The sequence below is a fragment of the Hetaerina americana genome, unplaced genomic scaffold (genome assembly GCF_022747635.1).
Source record: "Hetaerina americana unplaced genomic scaffold, ioHetAmer1.1.p SCAF_3, whole genome shotgun sequence".
NCBI classification, from domain to species: Eukaryota; Metazoa; Arthropoda; class Insecta; order Odonata; family Calopterygidae; genus Hetaerina; species Hetaerina americana.
The window spans coordinates 42,050,574-42,077,534 of record NW_027286874.1 but is presented as its reverse complement, the minus strand read 5'-3'; the positions used below and the strand labels follow the sequence as shown (position 1 = coordinate 42,077,534).

Sequence of the window (26,961 nt, the reverse complement as noted above, 5' to 3'; positions counted from 1 at the left end):
CGGTAGTGGCTTTTCTTTCCAAGTGCTAACATGCCTTTAGTGGCAAGCGTTGTTGATTATCTTTCGCTTGCGCGTTAATTCTAGTGAGGATTTTTCTATCATTATTATCCTTTTACTAATTACCAGAGCAATCCTCTTCCGTATTTAATTTATTGAAGTGCTGAAGAATACAGTACTGGTTTTCATTTAGGGTCGTTCACGTCGATTTTTTAAGTGTACTTATCTGCCGTGTCGAATATCTCAGTCGATTGATAATCCAGCCGGTTCTTAAACTAGTCTTTTGTATTCGAAGAAAATATAATTCAAAATCTTTTGCCAATTTCACTGGCTTGATTTTTTTTAATTCTCTTAGAGTAATACCTACATTTAAAAACATTTCATGTCGAAAAATACTAGTTTATTTAAAAATGCACAATCCTTTCTGATACGTTCGTTTCCAATAATTTCTACAGTTTCTCCGGTTTATTTTAAATTCGTAGGCATACTTGTATGGCGTGACTAGTATGATTGGTCATAAAAAAGAACTGACTGATAGGTTTTGTAATATTTAATCATATTTCCACTAGCTACGGTGAATATGGCTTTATTAATTTAAATATTTTTAAGCAAATGTTGAAATTATGTTAATCGTTGTCTTCGAATCGAGCGAAATGGTACCGTGGAAAGATGACACATTTGTTAGTAAAGAATTTTCTCAGTAGCACCAATCTTTCTGGCTGATTTGATCTTAGGTTCGTGTCCCTGTCATTACTAAGTCTCATAGATATTGGCCGCTATAGCAGAGAAACTTTGTTGCGGAATTTTAAGAAAAGATAATTTAAATTTATCTTCAGCTATTTTTTAAAAATGTAGTCGTAGACATCACGAACTATTTTGACCTCTTAAAGTTATCGCATCATATGGTCCTTCTCATGTCACCACTTCCAAGAGTCATGCCAAAAGTCAATTACTTAAGGCACGACTAATCTTTTCCTAAATAATTACATTTAACTGAGTTTCCTGTATGCTTTAATCTTTAATTGACTCCAACTCTTTTAAGTTCCCGTTTCCTTTAGCTTTTTTATGATACATTTTCATAGTTGTATTTATCTTTAATCTAAAACTTCTAGCTACATTTCTAAAAATAAGCCGGTCTAATTTCGAGCTATCATTTTCTACAATTTCTCCCCAACCAGAATGTACTCATTTTGAAGCCAGAGGGGTACATTTATACCCATTTAGCACTTTCCCATTGGTAAAGTTCTCTCCCTCGGGTTGAGGTTTAAGCCCCCAATGCTCATCCTCTCAATTCTTAATTCCTTCACACGCTTGGTACCGACTTCTGAGCTCTCCCCCTCGCATCGTATATTTATGAGATGTTCTCGTAGGAAAGTCCTAAGATTTTCCCACAGATGCAGGACTTCCTTTCCCTGCATTTTTCCATTCTAAATACATTATCGTTCTTCGTATTCATTGCATAAAACGTTGACTTTGGCAACGATCCAATCTCAGTTTCCTTCTGAATTAAAGAAATTTCATTTTTTATTTCGCATTTATTATCGTTAAAACCTCATTAAGGGGCTTGTGCTTTTGATTGGTCTGCTCAGGACACATTTAGGTCGGAAATGCACCGTCGTTTTCGACTTTTCGGTTATTAGTTCTCACGCTTCAGTATTTCTCCAGGCAATTAAATTTGTTGGACAGCTCGCCATTCATTATAAGTCGAGGGACGAGATTTAATTCGAGAAAGATTCACAGAATTTTTAGAATAAAATTATTAGGTGATTTGGCGATGACATGTGGCTTTCATAGCTCAAGTCGTCGGCAGTTTATGGTTTCCCCCAAAAATATTTAAATATCCTTCTATATGTAGAAAACAAATAATTATGAAGCTTGAGAGAGAATTTTGGCTTTGGTCAAGTCCATATCTACACCTCGAGGCCACATAAAAAAATATATTAAACACTTAAATCTCCTTAATATATGTTAATCTATCTGTTTCTATTTTGATAGCTATTTTAATTGGTGAAAATAAATGCTCTAAATTGGGTGTCATTTTTATCTGGTAGCACTGTGGTCTCAGTTCAGTTCAGAATGTGCCACGTTGAATTTTAAATAGCATGGAAGTTGTTAAATATAGTTGGTGGAATCATGCCGACCTGAGAGTAGTATGTGTAACTATATACGTACCCGAGTATTAAGAATGCAAAAAAAGTGCCCAGGAGCATAAAATTTGGTGGCACCATGCATAAATTAGGGTATCACGTGAAAAATCTCTCTCACGCCGCGCATTCGTGCACTTAAAGGTTAATTTCATTTTTTCACTACTCCGCAGGCACCGGGTGCCACAACTGTACTTATACAATACGAAAACCCTAGGTTACCCACAATTACTTTTTCAGCGTTTGTATTATGAATGAAGTACTGAGTATCTCTAAGAACCAATATGTTTCATAAATCAGAATTTTCCGCCATGGAAATTAATAATAAAAAAATCGTAAATGGATTCTTTACGCTCTTTCACATTTAGTCCCCTCGGGCTGAGATACGAATCTCTCGGCCATTTTGCATATAGCATCGTTCGGACTTCAGCATCTCATTGACTGATAAATAGCACGCTCATCTGCTGCATTATAGGGAATCCCATTAATCAACATTTTAATGTAAACAGATTAAGGGACAAGGAAACCAGTTATGATTTCCTAGGGTCTCACGCTGGTTGAGGACCTCACATCGTCTTAAAAAATTAGCCTCATGAATGCTGTGACAATCACTCAATTATGTTGTGACTTATTTTCCTTTCTAGTAGTAGTATTTAGGGGAGGCGACCGACAGCTGAGGTCATTTGTGCCATAAGGGATGAACATGAAAGAATGAAGGGTGGAGAGAAACCCGGCGTCGGCATTAGCCTACTGTTAACGAAAGGCGCCAAGGGGTCCGCAGCTTAACGTTCCATCCGACGGACGGCGTACCTACCCAAAGTGCCCTCCTCAAAGCACCTCAAGTAGGGATCGAGATACCTCTGAAAAATATTCAACACCGCCGGGATTCGAACCCGGGCCCTCTGGGTGGGAAGCCAGTACGTTAGCCCCCGCACCATCTCGATCCCCATTTTCCTCTCTTCTTCTAGCAAAGTTATTTGATTACGTTTATGCAAACTCCATCAATTCTTCAGTGGGAAATACTAATGAAACGAGCTCAGAAACTACAACCACCCGAAGGCGTCGGGGACACCAATATCCTCAGGGAATTGCAACCTCCAATCCTCTTCGTACCCTCTGAATCCTCACCCAAGGTAATCAGTTCATATTGTAGCTACTTGGTGGAAACATCAGCGTTTTTTATTTCATATCCCGCGTTCGCACTAAGTTTTATCCGTGACATTCTCTCTGATTCAACTCTTCATTTGACGGCGTTCCTCACGCAAACCTCCTTCCTCCCACCACTCTCCTCCTCCCATAAACCCCCCAACCTCTTTCTTCTATCATCCTCGTTCCCGTGCTTTACGCATCTTCCACGCTCCCAACCCTTCCGCTCAGATCACTCCCACTCCTTCAGCGCTTGACCCTTCCTTTCCAGAGAGAGAGAGAGGGGACCTTCCTCCACTATCCGTCTCTCCTCCCCTATCCCGTGTCCACACCCCCCCCCCCTTCCTCCCTCCCTCCGTTCTGCGGTCGCTGGTCCCATAGGGAGCAATCTATCCTTGGGGCGGATGAGGCTTCGAGTACCCGCTGCCATTTCTCCCTCCCTCCGCCCCCTCCTTCATCCCTCTTCTCTCCCGACGCCGCGCCGTTCCTCCTCCTCCATTCTGTCTCCCCACCCATTCGTCCCCCTTCCACCCCTCCTCCTCGCCGTCTCGCCGTGGAGGATGGAGACGGAGGAAGGGACGATGGACGAGGGGGAAGGGCGGGAGAGAGGTTTTGGCGTACGCGGGCAGCAAAGGGAGATGTAATCATCAAAAGCCGTCCTGTTTGGAGCTGCTCGTTCTTCGGCCCCGGTGAATGGGAAAATGAATGAATTATCAATTGGGTTATATTGCTCTGAGGCCACAACCAATCTGTGTCCTTTAAGCTCATAAATGCCAAGGGACTTGTTTGCGTCCACAATATTACGTCTATTGATGTTTTATGGTGAACTTCCGTCGTGATTTCTATTTGGACGAGCGAGAGACATTAGTATACTATGGATAAGTAAATGAGAAGCTTTCCTCGACGTCGGCTTAAAACGTTTTTCACGAATAAAACGTCAGTTATCTCCGCTGGAAGCTGTTCGAATTAGTCGTAGATTCGGCGAAATTGGCGTTTTGGTATTATAAATGCTATATTATGGTATGATAAATGATGATGGGTAAGGTGGTAGAAAATACTCCATCTCGCCCTAAAATAAAGACGACTATCTCTCTATCATACCAGAACGGTACAAAAATGTATATTGAGCACTTAACTACCTGCATATCCTTAAATAATGATGAAATACAATCTATTTCTTGTTTATGCATAGGTGCCATATTTATTTTTAAGTAGTTGTTGCAATTATGCATAGTAACGAACGCAGTAAAGCAATGGCAGTTTTGTGTGAAGAAAGTTTTTCATCAACCTGTCAATAGTAATTTAAATGGGTAACTTTTCCACATCGCGCTCCATATTATATTTCCGGCCATTTTCATCTACTTGCGGCGCCTCCTTAAGTTGAAATCAGATATAATGTTTTGTGCAAACACATTATTCCTGGATATAATTATTTCTGTAAACAATTTATCTATAGTATTCGTTTGAACGCACATATGACTTTATTCATCTGGAATTAAATAGTGGTAGAAGTTATACGAAGCAAATTATTAAAATAAAATAGCAATATTTAGCCAATTTAACCAATATTGATAAATAGCAATGAATATGTTAGGCGATTTCTAGGTGAAAACAGACATCGCTCACCCTCGTTAGTTGGAAATGAGTGCTCCATAGATTTCGTTTGAATCTTAAATTCTTTCTATTCCATTGAGCTCTGCGGAAATCAACCGAAATTAATTTTCTGGGACGGGCATTTCAATATTAATAAACGTTTAATGGGACGCACCTTGGGAAACTATTTCATTCAAGGACGGAAACAAAATTTTCTTACAGAATGCCGTTTGACTTTCATTTACTAATTTCCAATGAAATCATATGACGCTAACAAATAGGAGTGGCTCGTTTTTTCCTATTACTTACGTCGAGTTGAGTAATCGTGTTGGAGCGCCACCTGTAGGAGTCGTTAAGTAAATGCCACCGCGGCCTCCTCTCGTTTGAGCTGGATGACATTTCTTTGATCGTTTCTCACTTTCAATATACTCAAAAACACGCACACACTTTTCACGAATACAATAAACCTCTCTTGAACTCCTGCAAAATTCATTTTTCCGGTTGCGCGTATTGTTTACTTCAATCCATGCAATAAATGTAATTCTTTCTGTTCACTAAAATTACGTAGGAAACCAGATAGTGACAAAAGGAAAGGAATTGACATTTGCATCCTTGAATGTGTGTGCCTTATGACTTAGTTCAGAGTGAGCTCTTTTCCCACTCAAGAGTACCGTACCCCACAATATCCTAATCACAAGCATCCATGCTAATCACTGCGGCGGGATATACGTGCGCCACATCGGTGACATTTTTTCTAGGCCTTTTGTCTCACTCAGTGTGTGGGAGTGATGATACATTGATTTGGTAGCTTGCAAAAGTCCCCCATCGTGGTTGCACTCGTAGCATTTAAACACTTAAATGAGACAAGAGTCTCATTTTCACTTTGGTTTCGAATTGTTTATGTCTCTCCTACGATGGAACTCCGTTCGAGCTACTTCACAAAGAATATCATATTATTAATCATAATCAAGAACTAAATACTCGCACTTCATCTTTCTCTGTTATATGGGTCTGAAGCTTTAGTACTTAATTCCCTGCATCTGTTACCGGCCATATTCACCGGCAATAAACCTGGAATCTGTCAATGGAGTCTTGAGATTTTGTCGTCGATCTACTAAAATTTTCGGATATGTATATTTTTATATATTGCTATTTTCAAAGTCATATTTGGTTTTTTAAATCAAACTCGAAGTTAAATCGAGAAATGATGGTTAATTTATAAAATGGGAAAATCTTTCTGATGGCACCATATTTCGCACGAATTTTCCTTATCGGATTTGACCTTTTTGCGTAATATTAGGTCGGTAATTATATGTATTTCAAATTAGTCTGAAAAACTTGATCTACTATTATATTCACACAAAGTGTGCGTAATAACATAAATTAAAATATATTTTTAGATGGAGTTGGAAAACATTTTTGAGGCGGCATGTTGTACAGCGATTCACGTAGTAGTCGCTATATAGCTTCTACTAAAGCTGCATCACAAACATTCTTTTTCTCATTATTCAAAATAATTTAATACTCTATCGAGAGTTTTTGATAGATGGAAAATTAATTCCTACTAAATTATTCTCGTAAACTTAATATAATTAAAATCGAAAGAAACAGAAGGGTATGAATATATATTTATGGAGTGATTTTATGAGTATTTATAAGGAGATATAAAGTTTGTATTAAGCGAAATGTACGCAAACCGTCATTTTGCTTGAGACCAAATTTTGCAGCGTCATTGTATCATTAGTTATAATAATCCCTTCTTCTTCTAATATTTTGTGTAGGTCTAAATATAAGACTGAAACGGACAGGTTTTCGTATGAAAAATGGTGTCTATGATTCATATAATTATCAATTTATTTGTATATGCAGTTTCATATGAACAAATTATAATAATTGGAAGAATTCAAAATATTAATGAAATTTCTTTTCGCCACGGGTGTATTATTGTCTTCAAGGCATATTTGTAAAGGAAGATAACTGTTTTTCACTATTTTAGAGCAAATGCTGACACAGGTTAATCCGCCTCAATGAAATCTGCGTACTTATCTGTTGAATATTCCTTATATGTATACGAGTGTGTGTGTGTATATATATATACAAATATATATACATATATACACACACACACACACACACACACACACACACACACACACATATATATATATATATATATATATATATATATATATATATATATATATATTTAAAAGTTTACTCACATATTATCACCCATTCAGAATATATATATATATATATATATATATATATATATATATATATATATATATATATTCTGAATGGGTGATAATATGAGAGTAAACTTTTTAATGATTTTTTCATTTATTTGCACGCTTAACTTGTTTTGGTTTGGTTTGTCTTTCTATACCTAAAACCACTAATACGTTGCTGATACATTTTTTGACGCAAGAAGTTACCTAAGGATGGTGTATCATTTTTAAAATACGCCCTCACATACATTTCCGTATGTTTCATGTTCCTCAGATGCGTAGAATATATACGAGGATAATTAATTGTTATGCAACAGGAAGCACGCAAGAAGAATATTTTTAATATTAGAAAAATAAGTTTCCTAATTTCAATATTTGAAAGAAATCGCCCATATAGATTTTGGAAAAATTGTGGTGCAAAACAAATAAAAACTCTATCAAAGTCAATAGCATCAGGCGTAATGAAACAACATGCAAATTGACCTCAATGTTTCGCGGAGGTCACGTTTCCACTCACCGCCGGCAACACGAAGTAAAACTCTTTTTAAAACTTCCCTGTTCATTTGTTTTTTCAACACCTCATTCGAAATTCAAAATAGGTGTCTTGTGCTGTTCATTTTTTCATTGTGCTTTTTTTTGCAACCATTTCGAAAGTTTGTTAGTTTTTGTCCGTCCGCTCCAGAAGTCCCCGGTCCCCGTCCCTGCCGAAGTACTCACCCGGTCGTCTTCTCCCCATCTCCTCCCTCACCACGCGTTCCCGTCCCTTCTCTCAAAACTTTGGTTTGTCGAACCGGAAAAGTTTTCCTCGGCTGAGCCAACCCTGAAGGGCGAGAGCGAAGCGGGGAGAGGGAGGACCGAGGACGGGGTTTTCGGAGGAGGTCTCGGGGAGGCCGGGTGCTAAGCCTTTCGGTCCCGCCATCGGCGCGGGACTGTTGGGGGAAGAGGAGGTTTGGAAGAACTCTCTTGAGTCGCCCGCTGCAGGCTGCCACCGCGTTCACCGCTCCACCCCTCTCCCTCCCCCGTCGGAAAACCCTCGATTCATTCCCCACCAACCCCTCAACGGTGCACCCGCTCCAACAAACCCCCAACCGACCCCGTCCTCTCCTTTAATTTTTTTTCTAAAGCTCTCACTCTTTCTCCCTCACTGTCTTACCAACGCCCACATTTCCATCTTGAGACTCCTCTCTCTTCCCGACAAAAAATAAATAAAAAGAAACACCGCACACGGTGGGAAAAAAACGGAAATCTCCAAAACTCTTACCCCTCCCGATCCCTCAAGAATCGAAATAAGAAAACAACGACAACTCCTTCCTCCGGATTCTTTTCCATTCCGCCCCCGCACAGCTTCTCGGGGGTGTGAGAGGGGGTGGGGCAGAAAGGCGGTATAAAGGCGGTATGAAGGCTTTCGAAGGTTTGAGCCATGGGGGTGGAGCGGGGGAGGGCGTCGTTCCTCCCTCTCCCCAGACGTGTGTGTGCACACTCCTCCCCGTCACACGTGTGCGTCGCCGCCGCGCCCGCATCTCTCCGTCGCAGACGGGGTTCCTTCGCCCGCGATCTTATCGTCCGGTCTTACGGTCGTCCCCTCCGGACTGAAGTCTTGGGATTCGGGAACCCAGCCCTCGAACCGCTCGGCCCACACCCACTCGCAATCTCGCCGACGTCCCCGCTTCCCCATGCCGTCTTTTTTGACTTTATTTTTCCGACAACTTGACCGACGAGTGTATTTACTCTCCCTTAGATTTACACGTTTGACTGCGGAAGTTTTGGATTCAGTCCAGGGTTGCTCGACGAGATGAATGGACACTTTTTTTTTTAACTGACGATTTACCAAATGGAAACTTGAAAAGATCAGCGCATCGCGGGCAGGAATTTCATTGAGGGCATGCCCATTTCATGTACCTGCCTCGATTTCAATGGAAACACCCCGTTAAGGCAGCAGGGTTAAACCTTTCACCCTCTCCTGCTCCCTTATTCATCATTCATCTCCACCCTTCCTCGCAGATGCGGCCTCAAGTGCATTATCCTCCCACGCCGACGGCGCAGGTTCAAATTCCAAGGAAGCAAAGAGTTTTATGCTGCTTCTCCTCACTTGCGTATAGCTGTAGTGCGAGTGAGGAGGACTTCAAATGGATTGTACACATCTCTCTTCTGAGGGGTGAGGGTCAAATTGTGCGACAACTTGGCACCTCGTTAGCGTAACACCGTCTTGGGGTTTCTCTCCCGTCCCTCTTTTCCTTCCGACGTTACTCCCCTACCTAATTACCCGTCTGGCTCATAAAGGTGCAAATGAACTAAGCTGTCGAGTGCCTCAAGACAATAACTAATGGTTGGCTGGCTCGACGGCTTTCGCTCCTCCCTTTCTCGCATCGCGGTTCCTTACCACGTTGTTATATTTTTCTGTGCCAGAATTTGGTCTTGACGTAGACGTGGTAGATTGTTTCCCCTTGTCCACGTCTACAGCTCAGACCTACTCCCGCACATTTCTCTCAACAAAGCGGCGGAATTACGGGGTAAACTTACTAATTAATTCTTGCATTAATGGGGAGCAGTTGAGTTTGAGCAAAAATCGATGGATGTAGTTATTACGAGTCGTAAATGTCATTCACATACTACATTGAGCACAACGGTTATGCCTCAGGCGGGATTCCAACTCGCCTTCGGCAAAGTTGGAGAGTGCGCTGCTTGAGTCAGTAGCACGTGCAAATACATACATATAAATGGTATTGGATTTGAGGAGAATTTGGGACATAAAACATTTGCATCGTATTAACCTTTCTAGGACAAATCAAATGGGAGTGTTGGTATGTCATAAAATTACGATTTCTTTCCTCTTGCAACTTGAGAGTGCTAACATTCTGAACAAGAGCGGAAGTTGAGAGTAAGAAAGTTTTTTTCCCGATGCAAGTTTTCCCGTCCATGCAATTCAAGTTCTGTAGCGTCTTCATCGTTCCTTCGCTTCCTCAGTTTTGGGGTTGGAGGTCAAAAGTTAAATCCTTCTTGCTTCAAAGATGACCTCAGGGTTTCCCCCATCCGTTCCTTTTTTCCGCGCTCGGTATCTCACTTTTTCATAATTCCGCCCCTCCGTGAGAGCATTCCCCACTCTCAAAGGCCCGATGTCACCCATTCGCTCACCGCCACCTCATTGTCTCACCCTCTCCTTGCTCGCCCGCCTCACGGGGAGGGGACACACGAAAAAGGCTGCACTACTTCCACCCCCAAACTTTCTTCACTTCCGCCCACGTAATCTCAACCCCCCTCCCATACCACGGCTACCACCTCGTATGTAGTCCCTACCCACCGAAACCTCTCACCCCATATCCTCCCTCTCCCGAGCTAACCCCCGACAACCCTCCTTCCTTACCGTCAACCAAGCGGCTTAGGGTTCCGGCAACACCCAACCCTCCTCCATCGCCCTTCCACACAACCCCTCGTCCTCTGCGAAAACTCAGCCACCACAGCCTTCGCACAACCTCCCTCCCCCCTTCTACTTCTTACATCTCCTCCCCCACCCAGCACCTTTCCTCCCCCCTTCTCTACTCACCTCACTCTCTTGACTTCTTACGGCCGCGATTCGCATCAATATTTCATGAGATAAAACCGCGGGGTGGGCGTCGGGAGTTGACGAAGGGAAGGATGGGGGGGATGGGGATGAGAGTCGAGGGACGGAATGAAAGACCTACCCACGGTAAGGGATGAAGAAGGGAAGAGGGGATGGTTGAGCAAAGAGTACCAATGGTGGGAGGTAGGAGGGAGCTGGTAGGGCGCTGGGGTAGATGGTGGATAAAATGAAAGGGCAGGAGAGGGAAGACGGAGCGAGGAAGAGGAAGGGATGCAGAAATTTCGGATGAGGATTGGAAGGGAAGAAGTAAGTCGGCGGGTGGGGCGTGTGGGGAGGGTGTTGGAGTGGATGCATTGGGTGGATGGGTGCGGAGAGTGGTGGGAGAGAGAGAGGGCCGATGTCAGGTACTGTGTGGCCGGGAGTGGTTAAGCGGACGCATTGAGTGAGTGCGTGAGCGAGCGGGGGGGGGAGGAGGAGATGAAGGGGGTGAGGAAGATGGAAACGGAGACTGCGGGGGAGAAGTTTGGTGGAGGACTTACAAAAGGGGGCTGATGGTAAGAGGGATGAAGGTGAGGGACGTCATCACAAGACTTGACTTCTCTCTCTCTCTCTTTTTCTTAGTGCCAGAGTAAAAGGCGGGGATGAGAGATAAAAAATATCTTTTTGCTTCCTCCTCCACTCTCATCTTCCCTCTTCATCCCCTCCCACTCACTCCCAGTGATGAAATCAAAGTGAGGCTTCTTCACGCAAAAAAAAATTCCCTTTTCTCGACGGTTATTTCGAGAGTCCGAGGAGAGGGAGGTTGGGGATATTTTTTTTATCTTTCTTTCGACTTCTTTCTTGTCGTTTATTTCCCCTTCCCACTCTCCTGTGCGAGCGGGATGAGGGATACAATGAGATGAGGGGTGCGGGGGAGTTGTTGGAAGAAAGCGTCGACGGTTGATGGTTGATTGATGCTCATTTCATATTCTCGCAATCTGTCCCCGCCCCTGAGAACATTTCATCTCTGGGGGTGAATGCCAGGGATATTTTTATTTCCTGCTTGCTTGGGCAGGTGGCAAGGGCAAGTCGTGTAGATGGGAACTTTCGAGGGTGGGGTGGATGTCAGATGGCAGTTGGAATTGCGCATTACTTTTCCTTCCTCTCTAATTTTCCACCTTATTTTCGCTCATATTCCAAATTTGATCCCATGACGTTAACAGAATGGATGAACTTTACGGTGCAGATGCCGTCCGATGAACGAAAATTAGGATTTTACGCCTGTGTAGTTGTTTAAATTCCAGGATGTATTAGGAGAACGGTTTTCTTAGTTGTAAAATGGTGAAATTTAAGGAATATTACTGCTTAGATGTCGTTCAAATTTCATCACTATTGTGCTGTTAACTAAAGTTCTAACTTATCCTCTTCTTAGTTTTTCCATTTTTTTTCAGTTTGGCATTCGTAAGTTCAATTCTACAGCTATATTTTTTCCCCTTAAAAATATGAATTGACACTCACTTATCAGTAAAATTTGAATGCAGTTTAACCTTTTTTGAAAAATAAAAAGAAATTAACCTTTGTTGTGCATTACGACTATGCTGTACCAAAGACTAAAGACATTCTATGACTGGCCTTAAATTTGTAGGATGTCGGGTGCGTCACCGAAGCATAATAATTTATAAAAATAATCTCTTTTTAGTTAATCTCCAGCAAAATGCTTTCAATCTTGTATGGGTCAATGCATATCATTTATCATCTGGTGTTCTGATACCAAATTCCTCTTATAATGTTTACCCACTTTCTATTTCATTATCTTGCAAACTTTAACTATTTGTGAAGGAACGCCTTCCTTCTCTTCCTTGAGGAAGGTGGGTTGTACCACCGAAAATTAAAAAATTAGTGAATTTCTTTTCTTTTTTGTGTGTTTCTGTGTTTTTCTCTTTGTTCGCTAGTGCTAACTTCATAGACATTATTATCCACATCTGTGAGAATTTCTCAGAGGTTATATATGTGTATATATATGTATATATATATATATATATATATATATATATATATATATATATATATATATATATATATATTTATTTTTTCAAAGACGAGTACCCATCAAACGGCGAACGCTATACAAAGAATTTATTCGTGATAGTGAAAATTGGCATATGAATTGAATATAGTATTCTCTATTTCTTCAATACAACTTTAGCTGGAACAAAATAAGGCAAATTTACAAAAGAGTTTACAAATGTCTATGGTATTCCGGCAATATATATACTGGTAAAAAATATTTTATTGTTAACTAGAATTGTGACTTATTGTGCTCTTAGCTGGGAAATGAGACAATTTTGCGAGTAGGATGTTTTATGATAAATTAGCGCACATTTAAGAACTCGTTGGTTTCTATTTTACCCTTGGAATAAAAGAGCAATCAAGTATGCGCGAGCATAGAAATTTGATCGGGAAAATGAGGCGTTTCATAAGTAACAACGGTTGGAAAGCCTTACGTATTTACGATTAAAGGCATGTATGATGGCCTTATAATTCTGGCGGCGTGAGAGTACTGACGTTTTAGTTTTTATTTTACAGAATAAGGAGCTGACCACGAAAACTCTTATCGTCCTCTAGTAAATTTGTAAGAGAGCTCTGAAGAAAAATACAATGGCTAAATATATTTTTGTAATAAATAAATGGATTTTGAGATCATGTATGCAATTGTGTGACCTTTCGGCCGAGGTACATACCGGGAGTAGCCACAAAATAATTGCTGCTATTAATTGATCTTAAGGAGTAGGGTAAACATATCATGTTTGCATCTGGCTTTAATTAAATCTTTTCGAATTTCCGCTTGATTCTTCGGCAATAAATGGCTATGTTTCAATCAAGTAATCAAATGCTAATTCCCTGCACTGCGAGATGATACCAATATTTCCCTGGAGATATAGATATCGCTTTCTTTCCCAGGGGGGTTAACAGGTGATTAGCAAATCGTGTGAAGCGTAATCCGTGAGATCATCTCTCTTTAAACGATGTCTGTTTTAATTAGTCGTGCTCCGCAAGCGGCCGGGGTATGGAAAGGGGGGTTTGACGGTAGATGAGTCTTCTCAGGGAGATGAAATGCAAACCACTGAAGTGGAGAAAGGGGAGGGAATCAATGATTGGAGTGAGTTGGCAAGAGAGAGAGAGAGAGGAATAAGGGGATTGGAAGAGGGGAAGAAGAAGAGCGTGGTGGGAGGACGGTGCGGCGAAAGAGATGGTGCAAGGGGTGTGTGGTGCGAGAGGGCCGGGAGGGATGGCGTGAATGAGCGCCAAGGGTGTATCATGTGAATGGAGAAGTGGGACTGCGGTTGAGCACAAGTTCAAGGGGAAATAAGGGGCGGGGAAAGTGTGGGCTGCATGCTAGGCGGTGGCGAGAGAGTGCAGGGAGGTTGGAGGGGGGGGGAGTGTGTGCTTGGAGAGAGGGCGGAAGTTAATGAGAGCTTCTGCAGAGTCGGACGGCGAGAGGGAAGGGGCGGGTTAGCCAGGAGGAGGATAGGGTGGGAGAGTTGGAGGGAGGATAGTGGGGAAATAACATTGTGGGTCGAAGGGAGCGTTGAAAATAGAGCGAAGTTAGTCCGATATCCGTTGAAAAATGAAACATCTTCCAAGGGTAAGTGGTGGTCGGAACACCGATTGCGGTCTGTTTTCACCTTGACTTTGAATTCAGATTTGAAAGCGAAGCGACGCATCCGATGGAAATTTATTTATTCATGGAGGAAAGTGCTTCCTATGCAGATTAAAATGCAGTCGTAAATGGTGAAAGGGAAGATTAGTTGTGCAAATTGCGTCGTAAAAAGAGAAAGAAGAATGAGTTAAGTGTGCACGATAAATATATACGCGATTATTGGCGATTTTCACGATATTTTTGATTAAAAAAGGAGAGTTTATGAAGAGCTGGCTAGAATTGGTCAAGCGTGTGCCAAGAGGGACACTTTTAGGCATGGTAGCGTGCATGCAAATGACTGGCTAAATGCAAAAGGCGGAGGTAGAGCTTCTCGCGTGGGACGCTTTGAAAGCTTGGGCGAAGCACTTCCATTGCTCGGTCCTTAAACTTCTTGGCTCCTCCAATGCGTGGAGCTTCATAGTTTATTTCAATCAAGGAGATTGAAGTATCATTATATTTCATAGTATGAGTTTCCTATTTTCCAATTTGCAGATCATTTCTAATGTTAACAATTCAAAAGAGAATTTGCGTATTTTTTGGTATCGAATTTTCAGACCTAGTAGCAAGAAAACTTGTTTAAAAACAGAAAATTTTCAAAAGTTCTGTGTATATAAACTGTCGAAATCAGAATTCTTTTTATTTTTATTCTTTTGAGAATATTTATCACCATAATTCAGTGTTTCAGTTTGAATATCGGCTGACCACTCCCTTATGCCTATGGAGTTCTAATTCTCTTAAGTCATGACATATCTTCTACGGTTGGTGACCTAACACCCCCCGCCACACGCCCTTGCGGCGGCTTGCGGGGTATTATGTAGATGTAGATGTAGATGTATTCTTCTACTTCTCTAGTAATTAGCGTAATGAACATGTTTGTCTTAGTGTACCTTATGTTTAAGCGAATTTGGCCAGCTGCACCTAAAAATCCCCTCAAATAAAATTTTATTCTACTCATGAGGAGATTTGAAAACTATAAACTCTTTGCGCATACCTCATTTAACAATTTTAACATTTAACAGTATCCTCGATGACTCGAATATCTATCTTTAATTTATTCTTTCTTTGGCGGTACGAAACGAAAAGGAATCCTGCTAGATTCAAATAGTATGGTTTTGTGGAAATGAGGGGCATAAATTGTGGCTTCCCTTGTAGGTTGGTGCATATTTTAAGTATATTCGTTTCACCTTTTGCAAAGAGAAATAATATGAGCGAGGGGGAGGGATAGGCAGAGAGAGAGAGAACAGTCTACAAAAAAGAAGACGAAAGAAAAGATGGCGCGGTAGATCCGGTATAGGGGTTTGGTGGGTGGGAGTCGAGAGGCTTTTGCGAGGGGGGAGAGAGAGAGAGAGAGAGGTATTTTCTTGGAATGAGGAAGGGAGCAAGCGGCAGCCGGAGAGCTCTGCTGCTGCGAACAATAAAAAGGAGTCACACAAATGGGATTGGAGAGTTCGAACGCCCGAGCGAGGAGGGAAAACCTGGAATGCAATCCAATGCGTCGTCCTGTGATTCTCAGGGCCGCCGTAGTAGAGATCCCGACTGACTCGTGCGGTGGGCATGCGTCTGAATGCAGGGCTCAACAGGGTGGTATTCCATGAACCATGCGGGTATGTGTGTGCGCTTTCTCCTCGAGTGCGAGCCGCTCGAAGATGATAAGTACCCCGGCGATATTTTTTCCTACCGAACCCCTAAGGGTTCAGTGCCTCTTCCACGGAAGCCTCTTAGCTCAGATTTTCAAAATTCGAGTCCCAGTCGAAGTCGAAAACCTTGCTCGTGTCGCAAATCTCATTTTGTGCACGTATACGATACCATTGGTGTGTGCAGCTATAAATAAGAAGTCTTCATTCGATACTCGGTGTTTGTAAATCATTCTGCTTATGTTTATTGTTTTATGTATTTGAATTATTTTCTTCGTCCCCCTGAATTAAAGCATTTGTTTCAGGGTTTTTGATTTTAATTGAATAGGAATACGGGTTTTAGAATTAATTATTTGACCAAGCATATGAAATTCATAGCGACTCAAGATCGGATAATTTGACTACATAGACTGCGTTTATTCTTTCGCCATCGATTCTCGCTAGCCCTAACGTAAACTCGTATTTTGCTTATATTATCTATGGCTTTTATTTTATCATGTACTTATTATTTGTGAGGTGGAATAACTTTTATGACTTATAACATGAATCTCCTCAAGTCTGGATGAAAGACTCGACAGGGTGGCAGTTATTTTTGTTTGAGTCAAGAATCCTCATTTTTTCTCCTCCCCTTGCGCTCATTTTATGTTCCGACTCAAGAGAGATATTACGTCATGTGCTTAAACATTGATTTTGTACTTTGAAAAACTTCCAGAGAAAAAGTCACCGTATTAACCACCGTTGAGTGTATGGACTGAAAACTAAGAAATGATCTTGAGGTGGGTGGTCTCTTGTTATGATACTTACCATTGAAATGCATTCAGCGCGTTAAGCCTTCATGTTGAAAGTGTTGGGAAAAGTTAAATTCAAAAGTTTCTATTTTAACTGAATCTGTACAAAGCAAATGGTAGAAAATGATTTTTTTGCCAGTCTGTGCATGTAGTGCCTCTTGCTCAAATAGTGAGCGCTGGAACAAGCATCTAGTCTTTGGTTCTTGGTTATTCAACTCGTGAGGCTTTTAAATTAGCAGTACTCATTTTTCTAGACAATTACGCATTTATACATTTGACCCACCGTCTATAGTCGGGGTAAGAAGTGTTATCTACATCCTTAATTAGAGAATACGTACAAAATATCATTCAATCTCTGGTCTTTATGTGGAGGGTTTTAAGCGCGGCCGTTTCGACGGTTATGACCTGAGCACGACCCCCAGAACTTTTCAATGCAGGAGGATTGCTTGAGGTTTGTGGAATCAGTCTAAATTCAAGTGTTGGTCGCGGGGCAAGGGGGAGCGAGGGTGAGGGGAAGGGGCATTCACATTTTGTGTCTACGCAATAAGCGGAGGGTTGTGAGATTACGGCGCATGTTCCCCCCTTACCCTCCCGCCCCTCGTCGTCCTGTCCCGCCGTGCCCTCTCCAACCCCACCCCCCGCCTTGTTCTTTCCGTCATGCCTCCTCTCTCCTGCCACCACTCGACATGCCCTCCTTCCTCTCGCGTCTCCCTTCCCCCACCCCCACCTTCCTCAAGCCCCACTCGCCCTCCAACCCCCCGCACTCCCACTCTCTCCCCCGCCCCACCCGACGACTCTCGCCTCGAAACCCTGCGACGACTCCTCCGTCCTCTTCATTTCCTCTTGTTTGCTCATTTCACGGTGGTATTCCTCCGCGCTTCCTCTTGTTCTTTTCTTCCCGCCCCTGCAATGGGGCGAGGAACACCTCGTTAGGTTCGTTTATTCCACCCCCCCCCCCTTCATAGCATGCCACGCCGGATCCACCCTCCGCCGCCCCCCTCTCCTTGCTGTTTCTTTTCTTATCATTCCCTTCTCTCTCTCTCTCATCTCCCCTTTTTATTTCTCCCTCTTTCGTCTTCGTCATTTCTCTCTCTCTCTTTGCATTTCTCCACGATTGCTTCTATTCAGGGGCTTCCCGTCCTCGCAACATTTCAATTTTCTCGTTGATGAACGAACATGGAGTAGGAAAAATAGTCGCTTTCTCTCAATTTCTACCTCACCTTAAATGGAGCAACATTTCCTTATTTATGGCAAACAATTTATTGCAGTGATATTGTATTTTTCCTCCGATGGGTAACTTTAGTCCTGGAAGGACCATTTATGAATCGAGTAATGGTTGTTTAATGATGGAATTGATTTTATGATAACAATTTCAAGTAATTCACTGGGCGATGCTCATACTATTAGTACCACTTTGGCCTGTTTGTGAAACTCAACAAATTTCACAATATAGTTTTAGTTTTCCAAAGCGGAATTCGATCTCGTGTGTTGAGGGATACCAATTTAACCGATAAAATCGGTGATATTAGGTACGGAATCATTTGTGATATAAATTTTCTAACGCATTTATTAATTTCTTGTTATTGATTATAATTGCTACGACATCTGCACATATACATCGATAGTGACATTCAATGAAACGCCTTTGAGTATTTAAGGTTGTTCAAAATCTGAAATACTAGCAAAGATCTATAACACATCTTAATATATTTATGATTCAAATGTGACGCTATCATTTTTCTTTCTTTAATCACAATTTGTTCTTAAAAAATCGACGTATCGACGTATCGACATTCACATCTCAAATATCTCCAGTTAATATTTAACTATAAAAACTATTTTAAATTTATTATTCATTGGTAATATTAAACTCATATGTATGGAATATGGATAACTAAAAGTAAACATACCTAAATATATGAAATGAAATATCATTAATCCAGTTCAATAATTAAGTATCTATTATCTTTTTTTATTGAAAAAATTATGGTGGAGAAGAATTTAAAGTACTGATAAAATTTAACGATCAAATTTTTTTGAGTTACAAAAAAACATAAAATAGTCGGGGCAGCATAGCTTCTTCGTTTTATTTTTGGAATATACCATAAACACAGTTATCAACTCGAAGGTCGTTTTGGTAGGTGATGTTAGAGTTCACCCAGTGCTAAGCCCAACAGCGTGTGAAATTCACACATCAGGGTAGGGGGGCCAGTTCCTTTCCCTGTGCCGGTTATGGTTTCCCAGGAAGACCTGGTACCCGAAAAATCACAGCTTGGGTGGAGCTGCCGGTGCCCAGAGTGCCTTGCCCGGGAATCGAACCTGGGACCCTGCGGTCAGTAGTCCTACGGTCAGTAGTCCTACCCCCTGGACTACCGCCACCCACTATTATATATATATATATATATATATATATATATATATATATATATATATATATATATATATATATATGTATAATATAAAAAATTCCGAAAGATAATCCGTATTCCAAATTACTATATATATATTTGCATATATAAAACCATAAACCATAGACACAGTAATCAACCCGAAGGTCGGTTTAGTAGGTGATGGTAGAGATCACCCAGTACTAAGCCCTATACGGCGTATATATTTATTTATTTATAAAAATAGTAATTTGGATATTTTTTATGACAATTGTGTGCAGCAAAAGAGTAATTTGAAGGGTCTTAGGAACTTAATTCGGTAGAAAGCTCCCGCAAAAAGTGTAGAACTAATGTGACCGATAAAAACAGGTAATTTATCCTTTTATTTTGCTTGCAGTGCAAGCAGAAGCTAAGTGCCACTGAATTTACAGAATTACGGCTGATAAACCTAGAACCACACGTGTTTCTTAATTTTTTACCCCATCACTTCGCAAGGTAGCTATATTTTGATAACCGTTAATTTCGGGGCCTTATCTTTCCCAGTCGGTAAATAATTTCAGAGAAACCGTTTCAAAATTATCTCTACGAGCTGCAATTAAGGCAGGCATATTAAACGACGGAGTGAGTTTTATCGGACCATATCTATCTTTTCCAGTTTTACTTCCCTCTCAGCGGCGCTAAAAGCCTAACTGCCTTTCATTTTGGCTCCATAAATACGCTGCCCTGAACCCATATAATCCAGTCGCAGCTATCATCGCCTCTCGTCTATCTTTTAGAATGCAAAAAATAGAATAAAATGCATTCTCTCATTCTTTGGATCACTATACGCCCCCAGTGCTAAGATGGTCTTTATGACTTTGACTCGGTCTGCACTCGGTCGTTAGATTTTGTGTTCCTTCGGTCTCTCTATATCATCCCACCTCTTCCCACCTTCTTTGCATATATTCATTCACATCTCTTCCTTTTCCCTCCTAGATTTATCCTTTTTTACTGTGTTTTTTTCAAGCCTCTAAATTTCACATTCAGCAAACGCAATACTTACTTTGGATTCACTCCCTTCTTTAAATCACAATGGGCGTGCACTCTATCTCATTGGATTCAAACGAGAGTTGGTCCATAGGAAAATTCAAACTTTCTGTCCTAACTTCTCTCATTCACTCACTCCCGAGAAGCTCTAAAAACAGCTCCATTTGAGCAATTTCGTTCACATCCTGTTGGAATTAACTCATTTTTTTAGTTCACCACTTGTTAAAAGGGTGTGAGCGAATGTTTGCAAAAGAGTTTGTTGTCATGGAGCGAGGAAAGAGAAGAGACATCACGTTTGCTTTGGTTTGTCTGAGGGATGTGCGAGTAATTTGTTCTCCTCCATAGTTCCGGTGGTACGCGGCGGTGGATTTCATGATAAGTCAGGAGGAAGGCCGAGAGGGGAGCGGGGCGGGGGTGTGGGGAGGGTGGTGATATCTCTCGGTGTTTTCTGCTCCGGAACATTGGATGTCGGAGTTCAAGGGTGGATGCGGTATGGAAGTAGGTGACGCGGAAATCTTTTGGAAGTCGCGAGAGGAGTCCCTAATAACTGTTTGCTTCCTTCGTTTCAGAACATCCTGGACAAATTCAACCCGGGGGCACGTCAGCTCATCAACGCCGGCAAGGCGTACTTGAAGGCGCTTCATGGTGAGTGGTTCCCTGTCATTCCCTCTCGTCTCCCTCCACCCCCCCCGTTTCATTTCTCCCCGTGATCGTCGCGCTCGACCTGCGGTGGCTTTGCGGAGAATTGTTCCCGGGCGGCTACGACTCGAGAGATGCTCGCTTATTACATGCGGCGCTGTTATGAAATGCTCGAGTCACGCTCGCAGTTTGCTTTGCTCAGCTCAAAATTTCTTCCTACAGCGAAGGTGGCTGTTTCAGGTGACATCATTTGAGCCCATTTGGCTCTAGTTTCCTCCGACTTGTCTCACTGACGCGGTCGTGTTTTTGTGACTCATATTTTTTACCTGGAAAGTCTCATTTTAGTATGAACACGTTATCATTCCCTCAATATCGGTGCTTATTAAGTAATTTATTCCACATTTAACATAAAATATATAATTATTCTCTTTTATGCGATTGCTTCCATCATTAAAGGGGAAGGAAAACTTAAGTTTTTTTTTTTAAGTTTAATAGTTCAACTAACAATATCTATTTCGTCCCAACATGAATGACTAATTTTTGTTTGCTTCATTTATATTGTCATCGCATTAGGTAATAATTTTACATTCTAAAATTGAATGCAAGAATTCTGTTATCTTTTTAAAAATTGGTATCGGACAATATATTACTATTGTGCATTTAATGAATGTGGCATTTTAAACCATTCATTTTCATTTCCCCATTATCGCTGATCTAACTGAAATTTACATTAGCTCTATGCAAGCGTGGTATATTAAGTAGGAATATTTTAAATATAATCGATAGTAGTTTTAGTTCTTGGTAGTTCAGAGAAAAGATATAATTTGATCAGGTATATCGGTGAAGGTAAATGAGATAAATTGTGACTGCGACGATTTACAATCAATTTGAAAAAAATAAGCTCCTTATTCATGAAATTAACGAAATAAATAAAGTAGTTTGATTATTTTAATAAGAAAATGTGTACTTTCTTCGGTATCTACGATTTCATTTTTACGAAAAACTTAATGTTCGTTAAGTATATCTCGTTAGTAATCTCTATTCAAAATCATTCTGTGGGAGGTTCTGTCGTCTTGCAGATTTTTATTGTAGTCATTCCTGCATCAATAGCGAAAATATCCAATTAAAAAAAACATAATTACTGATGTAACTTTGCGTTTGTGCCTGATTAATGAGAGAAGGATGGACAATTGCCGGCGGAACCTAATTTAAGGTGCCCGGGGATTTTTGAGTCGCTTTAACTGAACGATCTTAGTTGACTAGAACAAGTCCGCTTCCGTGGCCATTAACACATTCCTATTTTCAGACATTAGCGAACTAACACTTATGAAGAAGGGGTTTTCCTCAAAGCTGCCGAGAACAGGCGCAGAAAATCAGCGGGAGTCGAGAAATGTTCCCATCCGTTTATGACATTTCAAGCAACGATTCCAGATTGCCCTTGAGGTTTATACCCTTTCTTGAGGCAATCCACTCGCCGTCCAAAGTTCAACGGCGTGGAGGTTGAAGGGTGCAGAGAAGAGATGAGCGAACGGAGAATCGGTCGGAGGCGGAGAGCGGACTCGGGGAAGTGGAGAGGAAGAGGCTTAATCCCTATCTGACTCCCGCAATCAGCAACACAAAAGCCCTCCTCGCCTCAGTCCTGATGCCCCCGTCGAAACAGTCTCCAAAAAATCCGTCGCGCACTGTCGAACCTTCCATCCTCACGCCCTGAGTAGCATATCTCACGCAGTCACTTGTTTATCACCAACGAGTGCGCTAAAGGACGGCTCCAGCCGAGTCTGGTTTTGATGTGAGATTGGCTGTCGGCGCACGTTCCGTGTTAGGAGGGAAGTGGAGGAGGGTGCATGGGCCTTTGGATTGCTCGGGAGCGTGAGAGGGAGGGACAGAACGGAGAGGTGATGAAGGGAATTGAGGAAGGGGAGAGAAATGGAAAGGGTTTTGGAGAAGTATCAATTCCAGAAGGGAATGGCGTGTGAAGAAGACTCGCTGCGTCTGTGTTTGAGGATTTCCAAGTGGTTTGATGGCTCTGAATCGCTCCAAAGACGGAGTGAGAGAGGGATAAGAGAGAAGGGAGAGGGAAGGCTGTCTTGTTCGAAAGAAACGATTCGGAAGAAGAGGAGTAACGCTCCTTGGATAACGCTTGAGGGACGGTGGGGATTGATGAAGGAATGGAGGAGGGAAAGATATATCAATAAGGATGAAGGAGAAGTGGGATGGAAGATGAGAGGGAGAAGGGAGAAAGAGAAAAAGAGAAGGTTGAAAGAGAGGGAAGGATGAAAGGAAGGAGAGTGGTTGAGTGGGAATCAAAGAGATAGGCAGGATGCTGGGGCGATTTAGACAAGGGGGAAAGAGAGGGGATGGAAAGTTAGATATAAACGAGGAATGAGCTTATTTTTTTATCATTTGAAAATAAATTCACTTTTCCTTATCGTGTATAAACGGGATTCAGTTCTATGAGCTCTCCGAGTGCCATTACCGCATAAGGGGTAAGTTAACGTTATCTCCGGCGCACAAATGAATTTTCCATTTTTCCATTTCAGCGATAGAGAAAAAACTGAAATGCTCGGTAGTTTGATCATGGTAGAGTTATTGTCTTCTGCATTGATACACAATAGGCCCTCAAAATTAATATTAGCATTGAAGTAGATGAATAGAGCAGTAGAATATTTATTATTTGCGTTTTGTGATGTAGGAAGTCACGTAGAATGGTACAGTCGGAAAACTTGAAATGCGAAATATCATTAATGTTTTATCTCTTGGAATGAGGGTATTGAACTTGAAATACCATGTTCTGAGGTTTAAATAATAATACAAACTCAAGATCAGACATCGTTACGTATTATTAAGCACGTGTGAAGTGTTGTGGGATAGTATGATCATAATATAATCTGACTCGTAAAAAAAGGACTGATAATTGACGATCTCTGAGCCGGGGGTGCGTAACGCCACTCAAATGCAGCTGAATCATTCATTCTGTACCTATTTAGAGGAAAGAATTTATGCCTCGACAAATTTAGCTTTTTAGGTTGAAATTCATAGGTATCTGGATTCAGTGTCATGTCGGTTATTGGCAATATCTTATCGTATTATTTCCACTACAGTCTTCAGCATGAAAATGATGGTAAAAAGAAATCTCGCCAGACATTAAAAAGTGATAACTCAAAGTATAATGGTTTTTGGTTTTGAAGGAGAAAGTAAGTGGAAGCGTTTCCATTCTAAATTTGCCTCATTTATAGAGTATCGACTCTTATTCTTAATGGAGTGTTTCACTGTTTTATATTATTTTTGTAGAATATTCTGCTTAGGGCCAACCAACAAATATAAATAGTTTATAATGGTTCCCGCGCATTTTCATTCGCGCTCATAATTTCCTCGCCTTCACGTGACATCAGCGCACCTTGTGGACGCTACCTGTTTTTTTCTCAGCGAGTTAACCAAAATTTAATACTCTTTCCTCAACGTTAACTAGCTAAAAGTAAACGCTCATGGTGTTCAACATCATTCCACCAGAAAAGTCCTTTGATGAGACTTTATTCAAAATTAATATCTCGTTTTTCGTTTATCTCTAGGGAACAACTGGCCTCACTCGATATTTGAGTTTTCTTTAAGATAATACCTGATATAATTTGATTTTTTATGAGCTTGATATTTTATAGCCTTAATTTCACTGAAATATGCGTAACGGATAATACCATGAAGCCTCTATGGGATAGAACAAGTTACCCGGAACATTCGAATCCGTCGACATTTATGATGGAAATCACCAGAAATAAAACAATTAAAAGTATTCAAAAGATATCTACGGGTCAAAAAAGTCCTATCGCATGAATGAAGGATTTTATTCATGAATTTTCTTCCATGCACACTTGGTCACATGTGGAGTAAGAAAGGTTGGCCAAAGGCATAAAATAGTTCTGTTCAGAGAAAGAACTTGGTAAAGATTTTCATTAAATCCACAAAAAGAGAATGACTCGCCGCAATTTCGAATTCGAGGGACGAAAAAGCGACGCGGCATCACAAAAATGACCTATATTTCTGGGAGCGAGCATAGAATCTTTGCATTTTAGGCTTAAAAGCCGTGGAAAGGAACTAAATTGCTTTTCCATTAGAGGCCTCAGCATAATGACAAAAGAGAAAATAATAATGGGTGAAGGGGAACTATGGGAGAGAGGAAATTTTGGAACATGAGGCAGCAAGAAAAAAAAATTGAGTCTACTAGGAAGTTCAAACTAGATTTTCTCTTGTGGTCAACACACTTTTCCGTCGCAAACACACTCCCATGAGTGTTAAGAAAAAAGTGCGCTGTGTCATTTTCTGTCTAGTTAGGGATAATTGTGGCCGCCAACCTCGGGCGTCAACCGGAAATCTACCACGAGGCTGCGTACGTGTGATTGATGGTTCTCTTCTAAGGCATGCTGCTCTGGACTTTGCCGGTGTTATGTTTACCTTTTGAACCGGATTATCGTCTTTAACACTCATATATCAGTTGCTTGACGCGACAGTTCATGCGTTAACAGCCTCTCGGTCGCTCGTAAGTATGGCGCGATTGGCAGCTGCGATATAACGTGATTTCGAAGCGACGTTCGAGGGTGTGGCGTGGGCGGAAATCTAAGGGGACGTCGTTGATCGACGTATCGAGGTTCAGCGATGACACCGTTCGGGTGAGATACTGCGCTAGTCATAAGTGGTCAGGTCATAACGGATTGCTTTTCGGCCAGCGGTTTGCAAATTCCCTTGATCCAGCATACGTAGTCGGTACATGCAACTTTAACGGTTGAAGATTGGTAGACGGAGGAAAATGAGAAATCGGTGAGCCATAAAACCATTGAAAGAAAATAATAAAGCCGTGTAGTTTATCGGTAAATGCAAATACATTCTCATTTTGCGAACGTCAGCTTCCCAAAATCTACTTGGAATATTATCTTCCTAATTAAAATTTGTGATGTAAGAACATTCAACTATTAAAACTATTTCCAAAAGATCTAGTTTTTCCGCTGATAGAGGTTTTGTATAGAAGTAGCAATATAAAATCTACGTGAGGAAATTTCACCACGAAAAGGAATTATCCTCGTGAGAGAAAAAGTGAATTTACTGCTTGTGGTCACATTATAGTCGGCCGCAAGGTTCTCACCCAGTTATCGTCAACTCTCTCCCAAGTTACTTTTAAGGATATCTACCGACGGTAAACGTCAAATAGTATCATTCTGGTGGTGCGAAGTGAAAATTGAATGGGAAGAGAATTAGATGGTTTTAGAAAACGGGTCACGTTAACACCTAAGGCGCAATTGAGGAGTTCATGGAAAGCTGCGAATGTACAAACGGCTCTTATACGGACGGCATACACCTTGGATTTGTTTCCATGAGAATTTGTTGCAGCAGTAGATGCCGAAAAGTAATTTTTCTTGATTTTTTCCCTGTTAAATTCAATCGCAAATCTTAATAAATGTTTGCGTTATAGGGAGAAGTGAAAATTTATAGAACGATGAAATTAAACCTTAAACCATGAGCTTCTCGCATGAAGTCTATTTATGCTATCAAAATAAGAAAAAATCGGTAAAGGTCAGTAATTTGATCAGTTTAATCCATTAATGATCGACGTCATGGTGTGGTTGCGTGTAATATTTAAAAAAATTTCAAATAAAAAAATATGTATGCTGTGAAATTTAGCAAATGGACTTTGAATATAACGACATACTTAAATTAGCTAGGTAAATGTTGAAAGCATTGGAAATTCTACGGACACAGTGAAGAATAAATTATCGCCGCCGTACCAGGAATGGCGGGTCTAATAGATACCTCGGGTTTTAGGTACTTCAATTGTAGAATATCATCTATGCAACTGAACCTAAGGACAATTCAACATCCGGGCCCGAATCGGTGTTCGATCAAATTTGTCTTTTGAGTCGTCGGGACTGCCCGTTGCCGACATGACCACCGATGCCGGGACATCCTCTGAATTTTTGTCCTGAGAAAGAGAATACATATATCGTCGTCCCCGAAAAATGAACCATAGTGAAGGTTGAAAAGTACAGCTATCTCGAGGGAAGAAGACTAATGATTTCAAAGGGTTAGAAAATGGGACTCGGGCAGGCAAACGAAGATCGAGAGAGGCGGAACGGGGGGAAATGAATAAGAAAG

At 41.2% G+C, this 26,961-nt stretch overlaps 1 protein-coding gene across 4 annotated transcripts in view; it reads left to right on the top strand.

Moving 5' to 3' along the window:
- Nucleotides 1–26,961, top strand: part of IRSp53 (Insulin receptor substrate 53 kDa) — a 769,646-nt gene that overhangs the window by 133,356 nt on the left and 609,329 nt on the right. For all 4 annotated transcript variants that reach the window (XM_071587463.1, XM_071587464.1, XM_071587465.1 and 1 more), the window contains exon 2: nt 20,754–20,829. In XM_071587463.1, the coding sequence (XP_071443564.1) occupies nt 20,754–20,829 (76 nt within the window). The remainder of the gene's footprint in view (nt 1–20,753; nt 20,830–26,961) is intronic.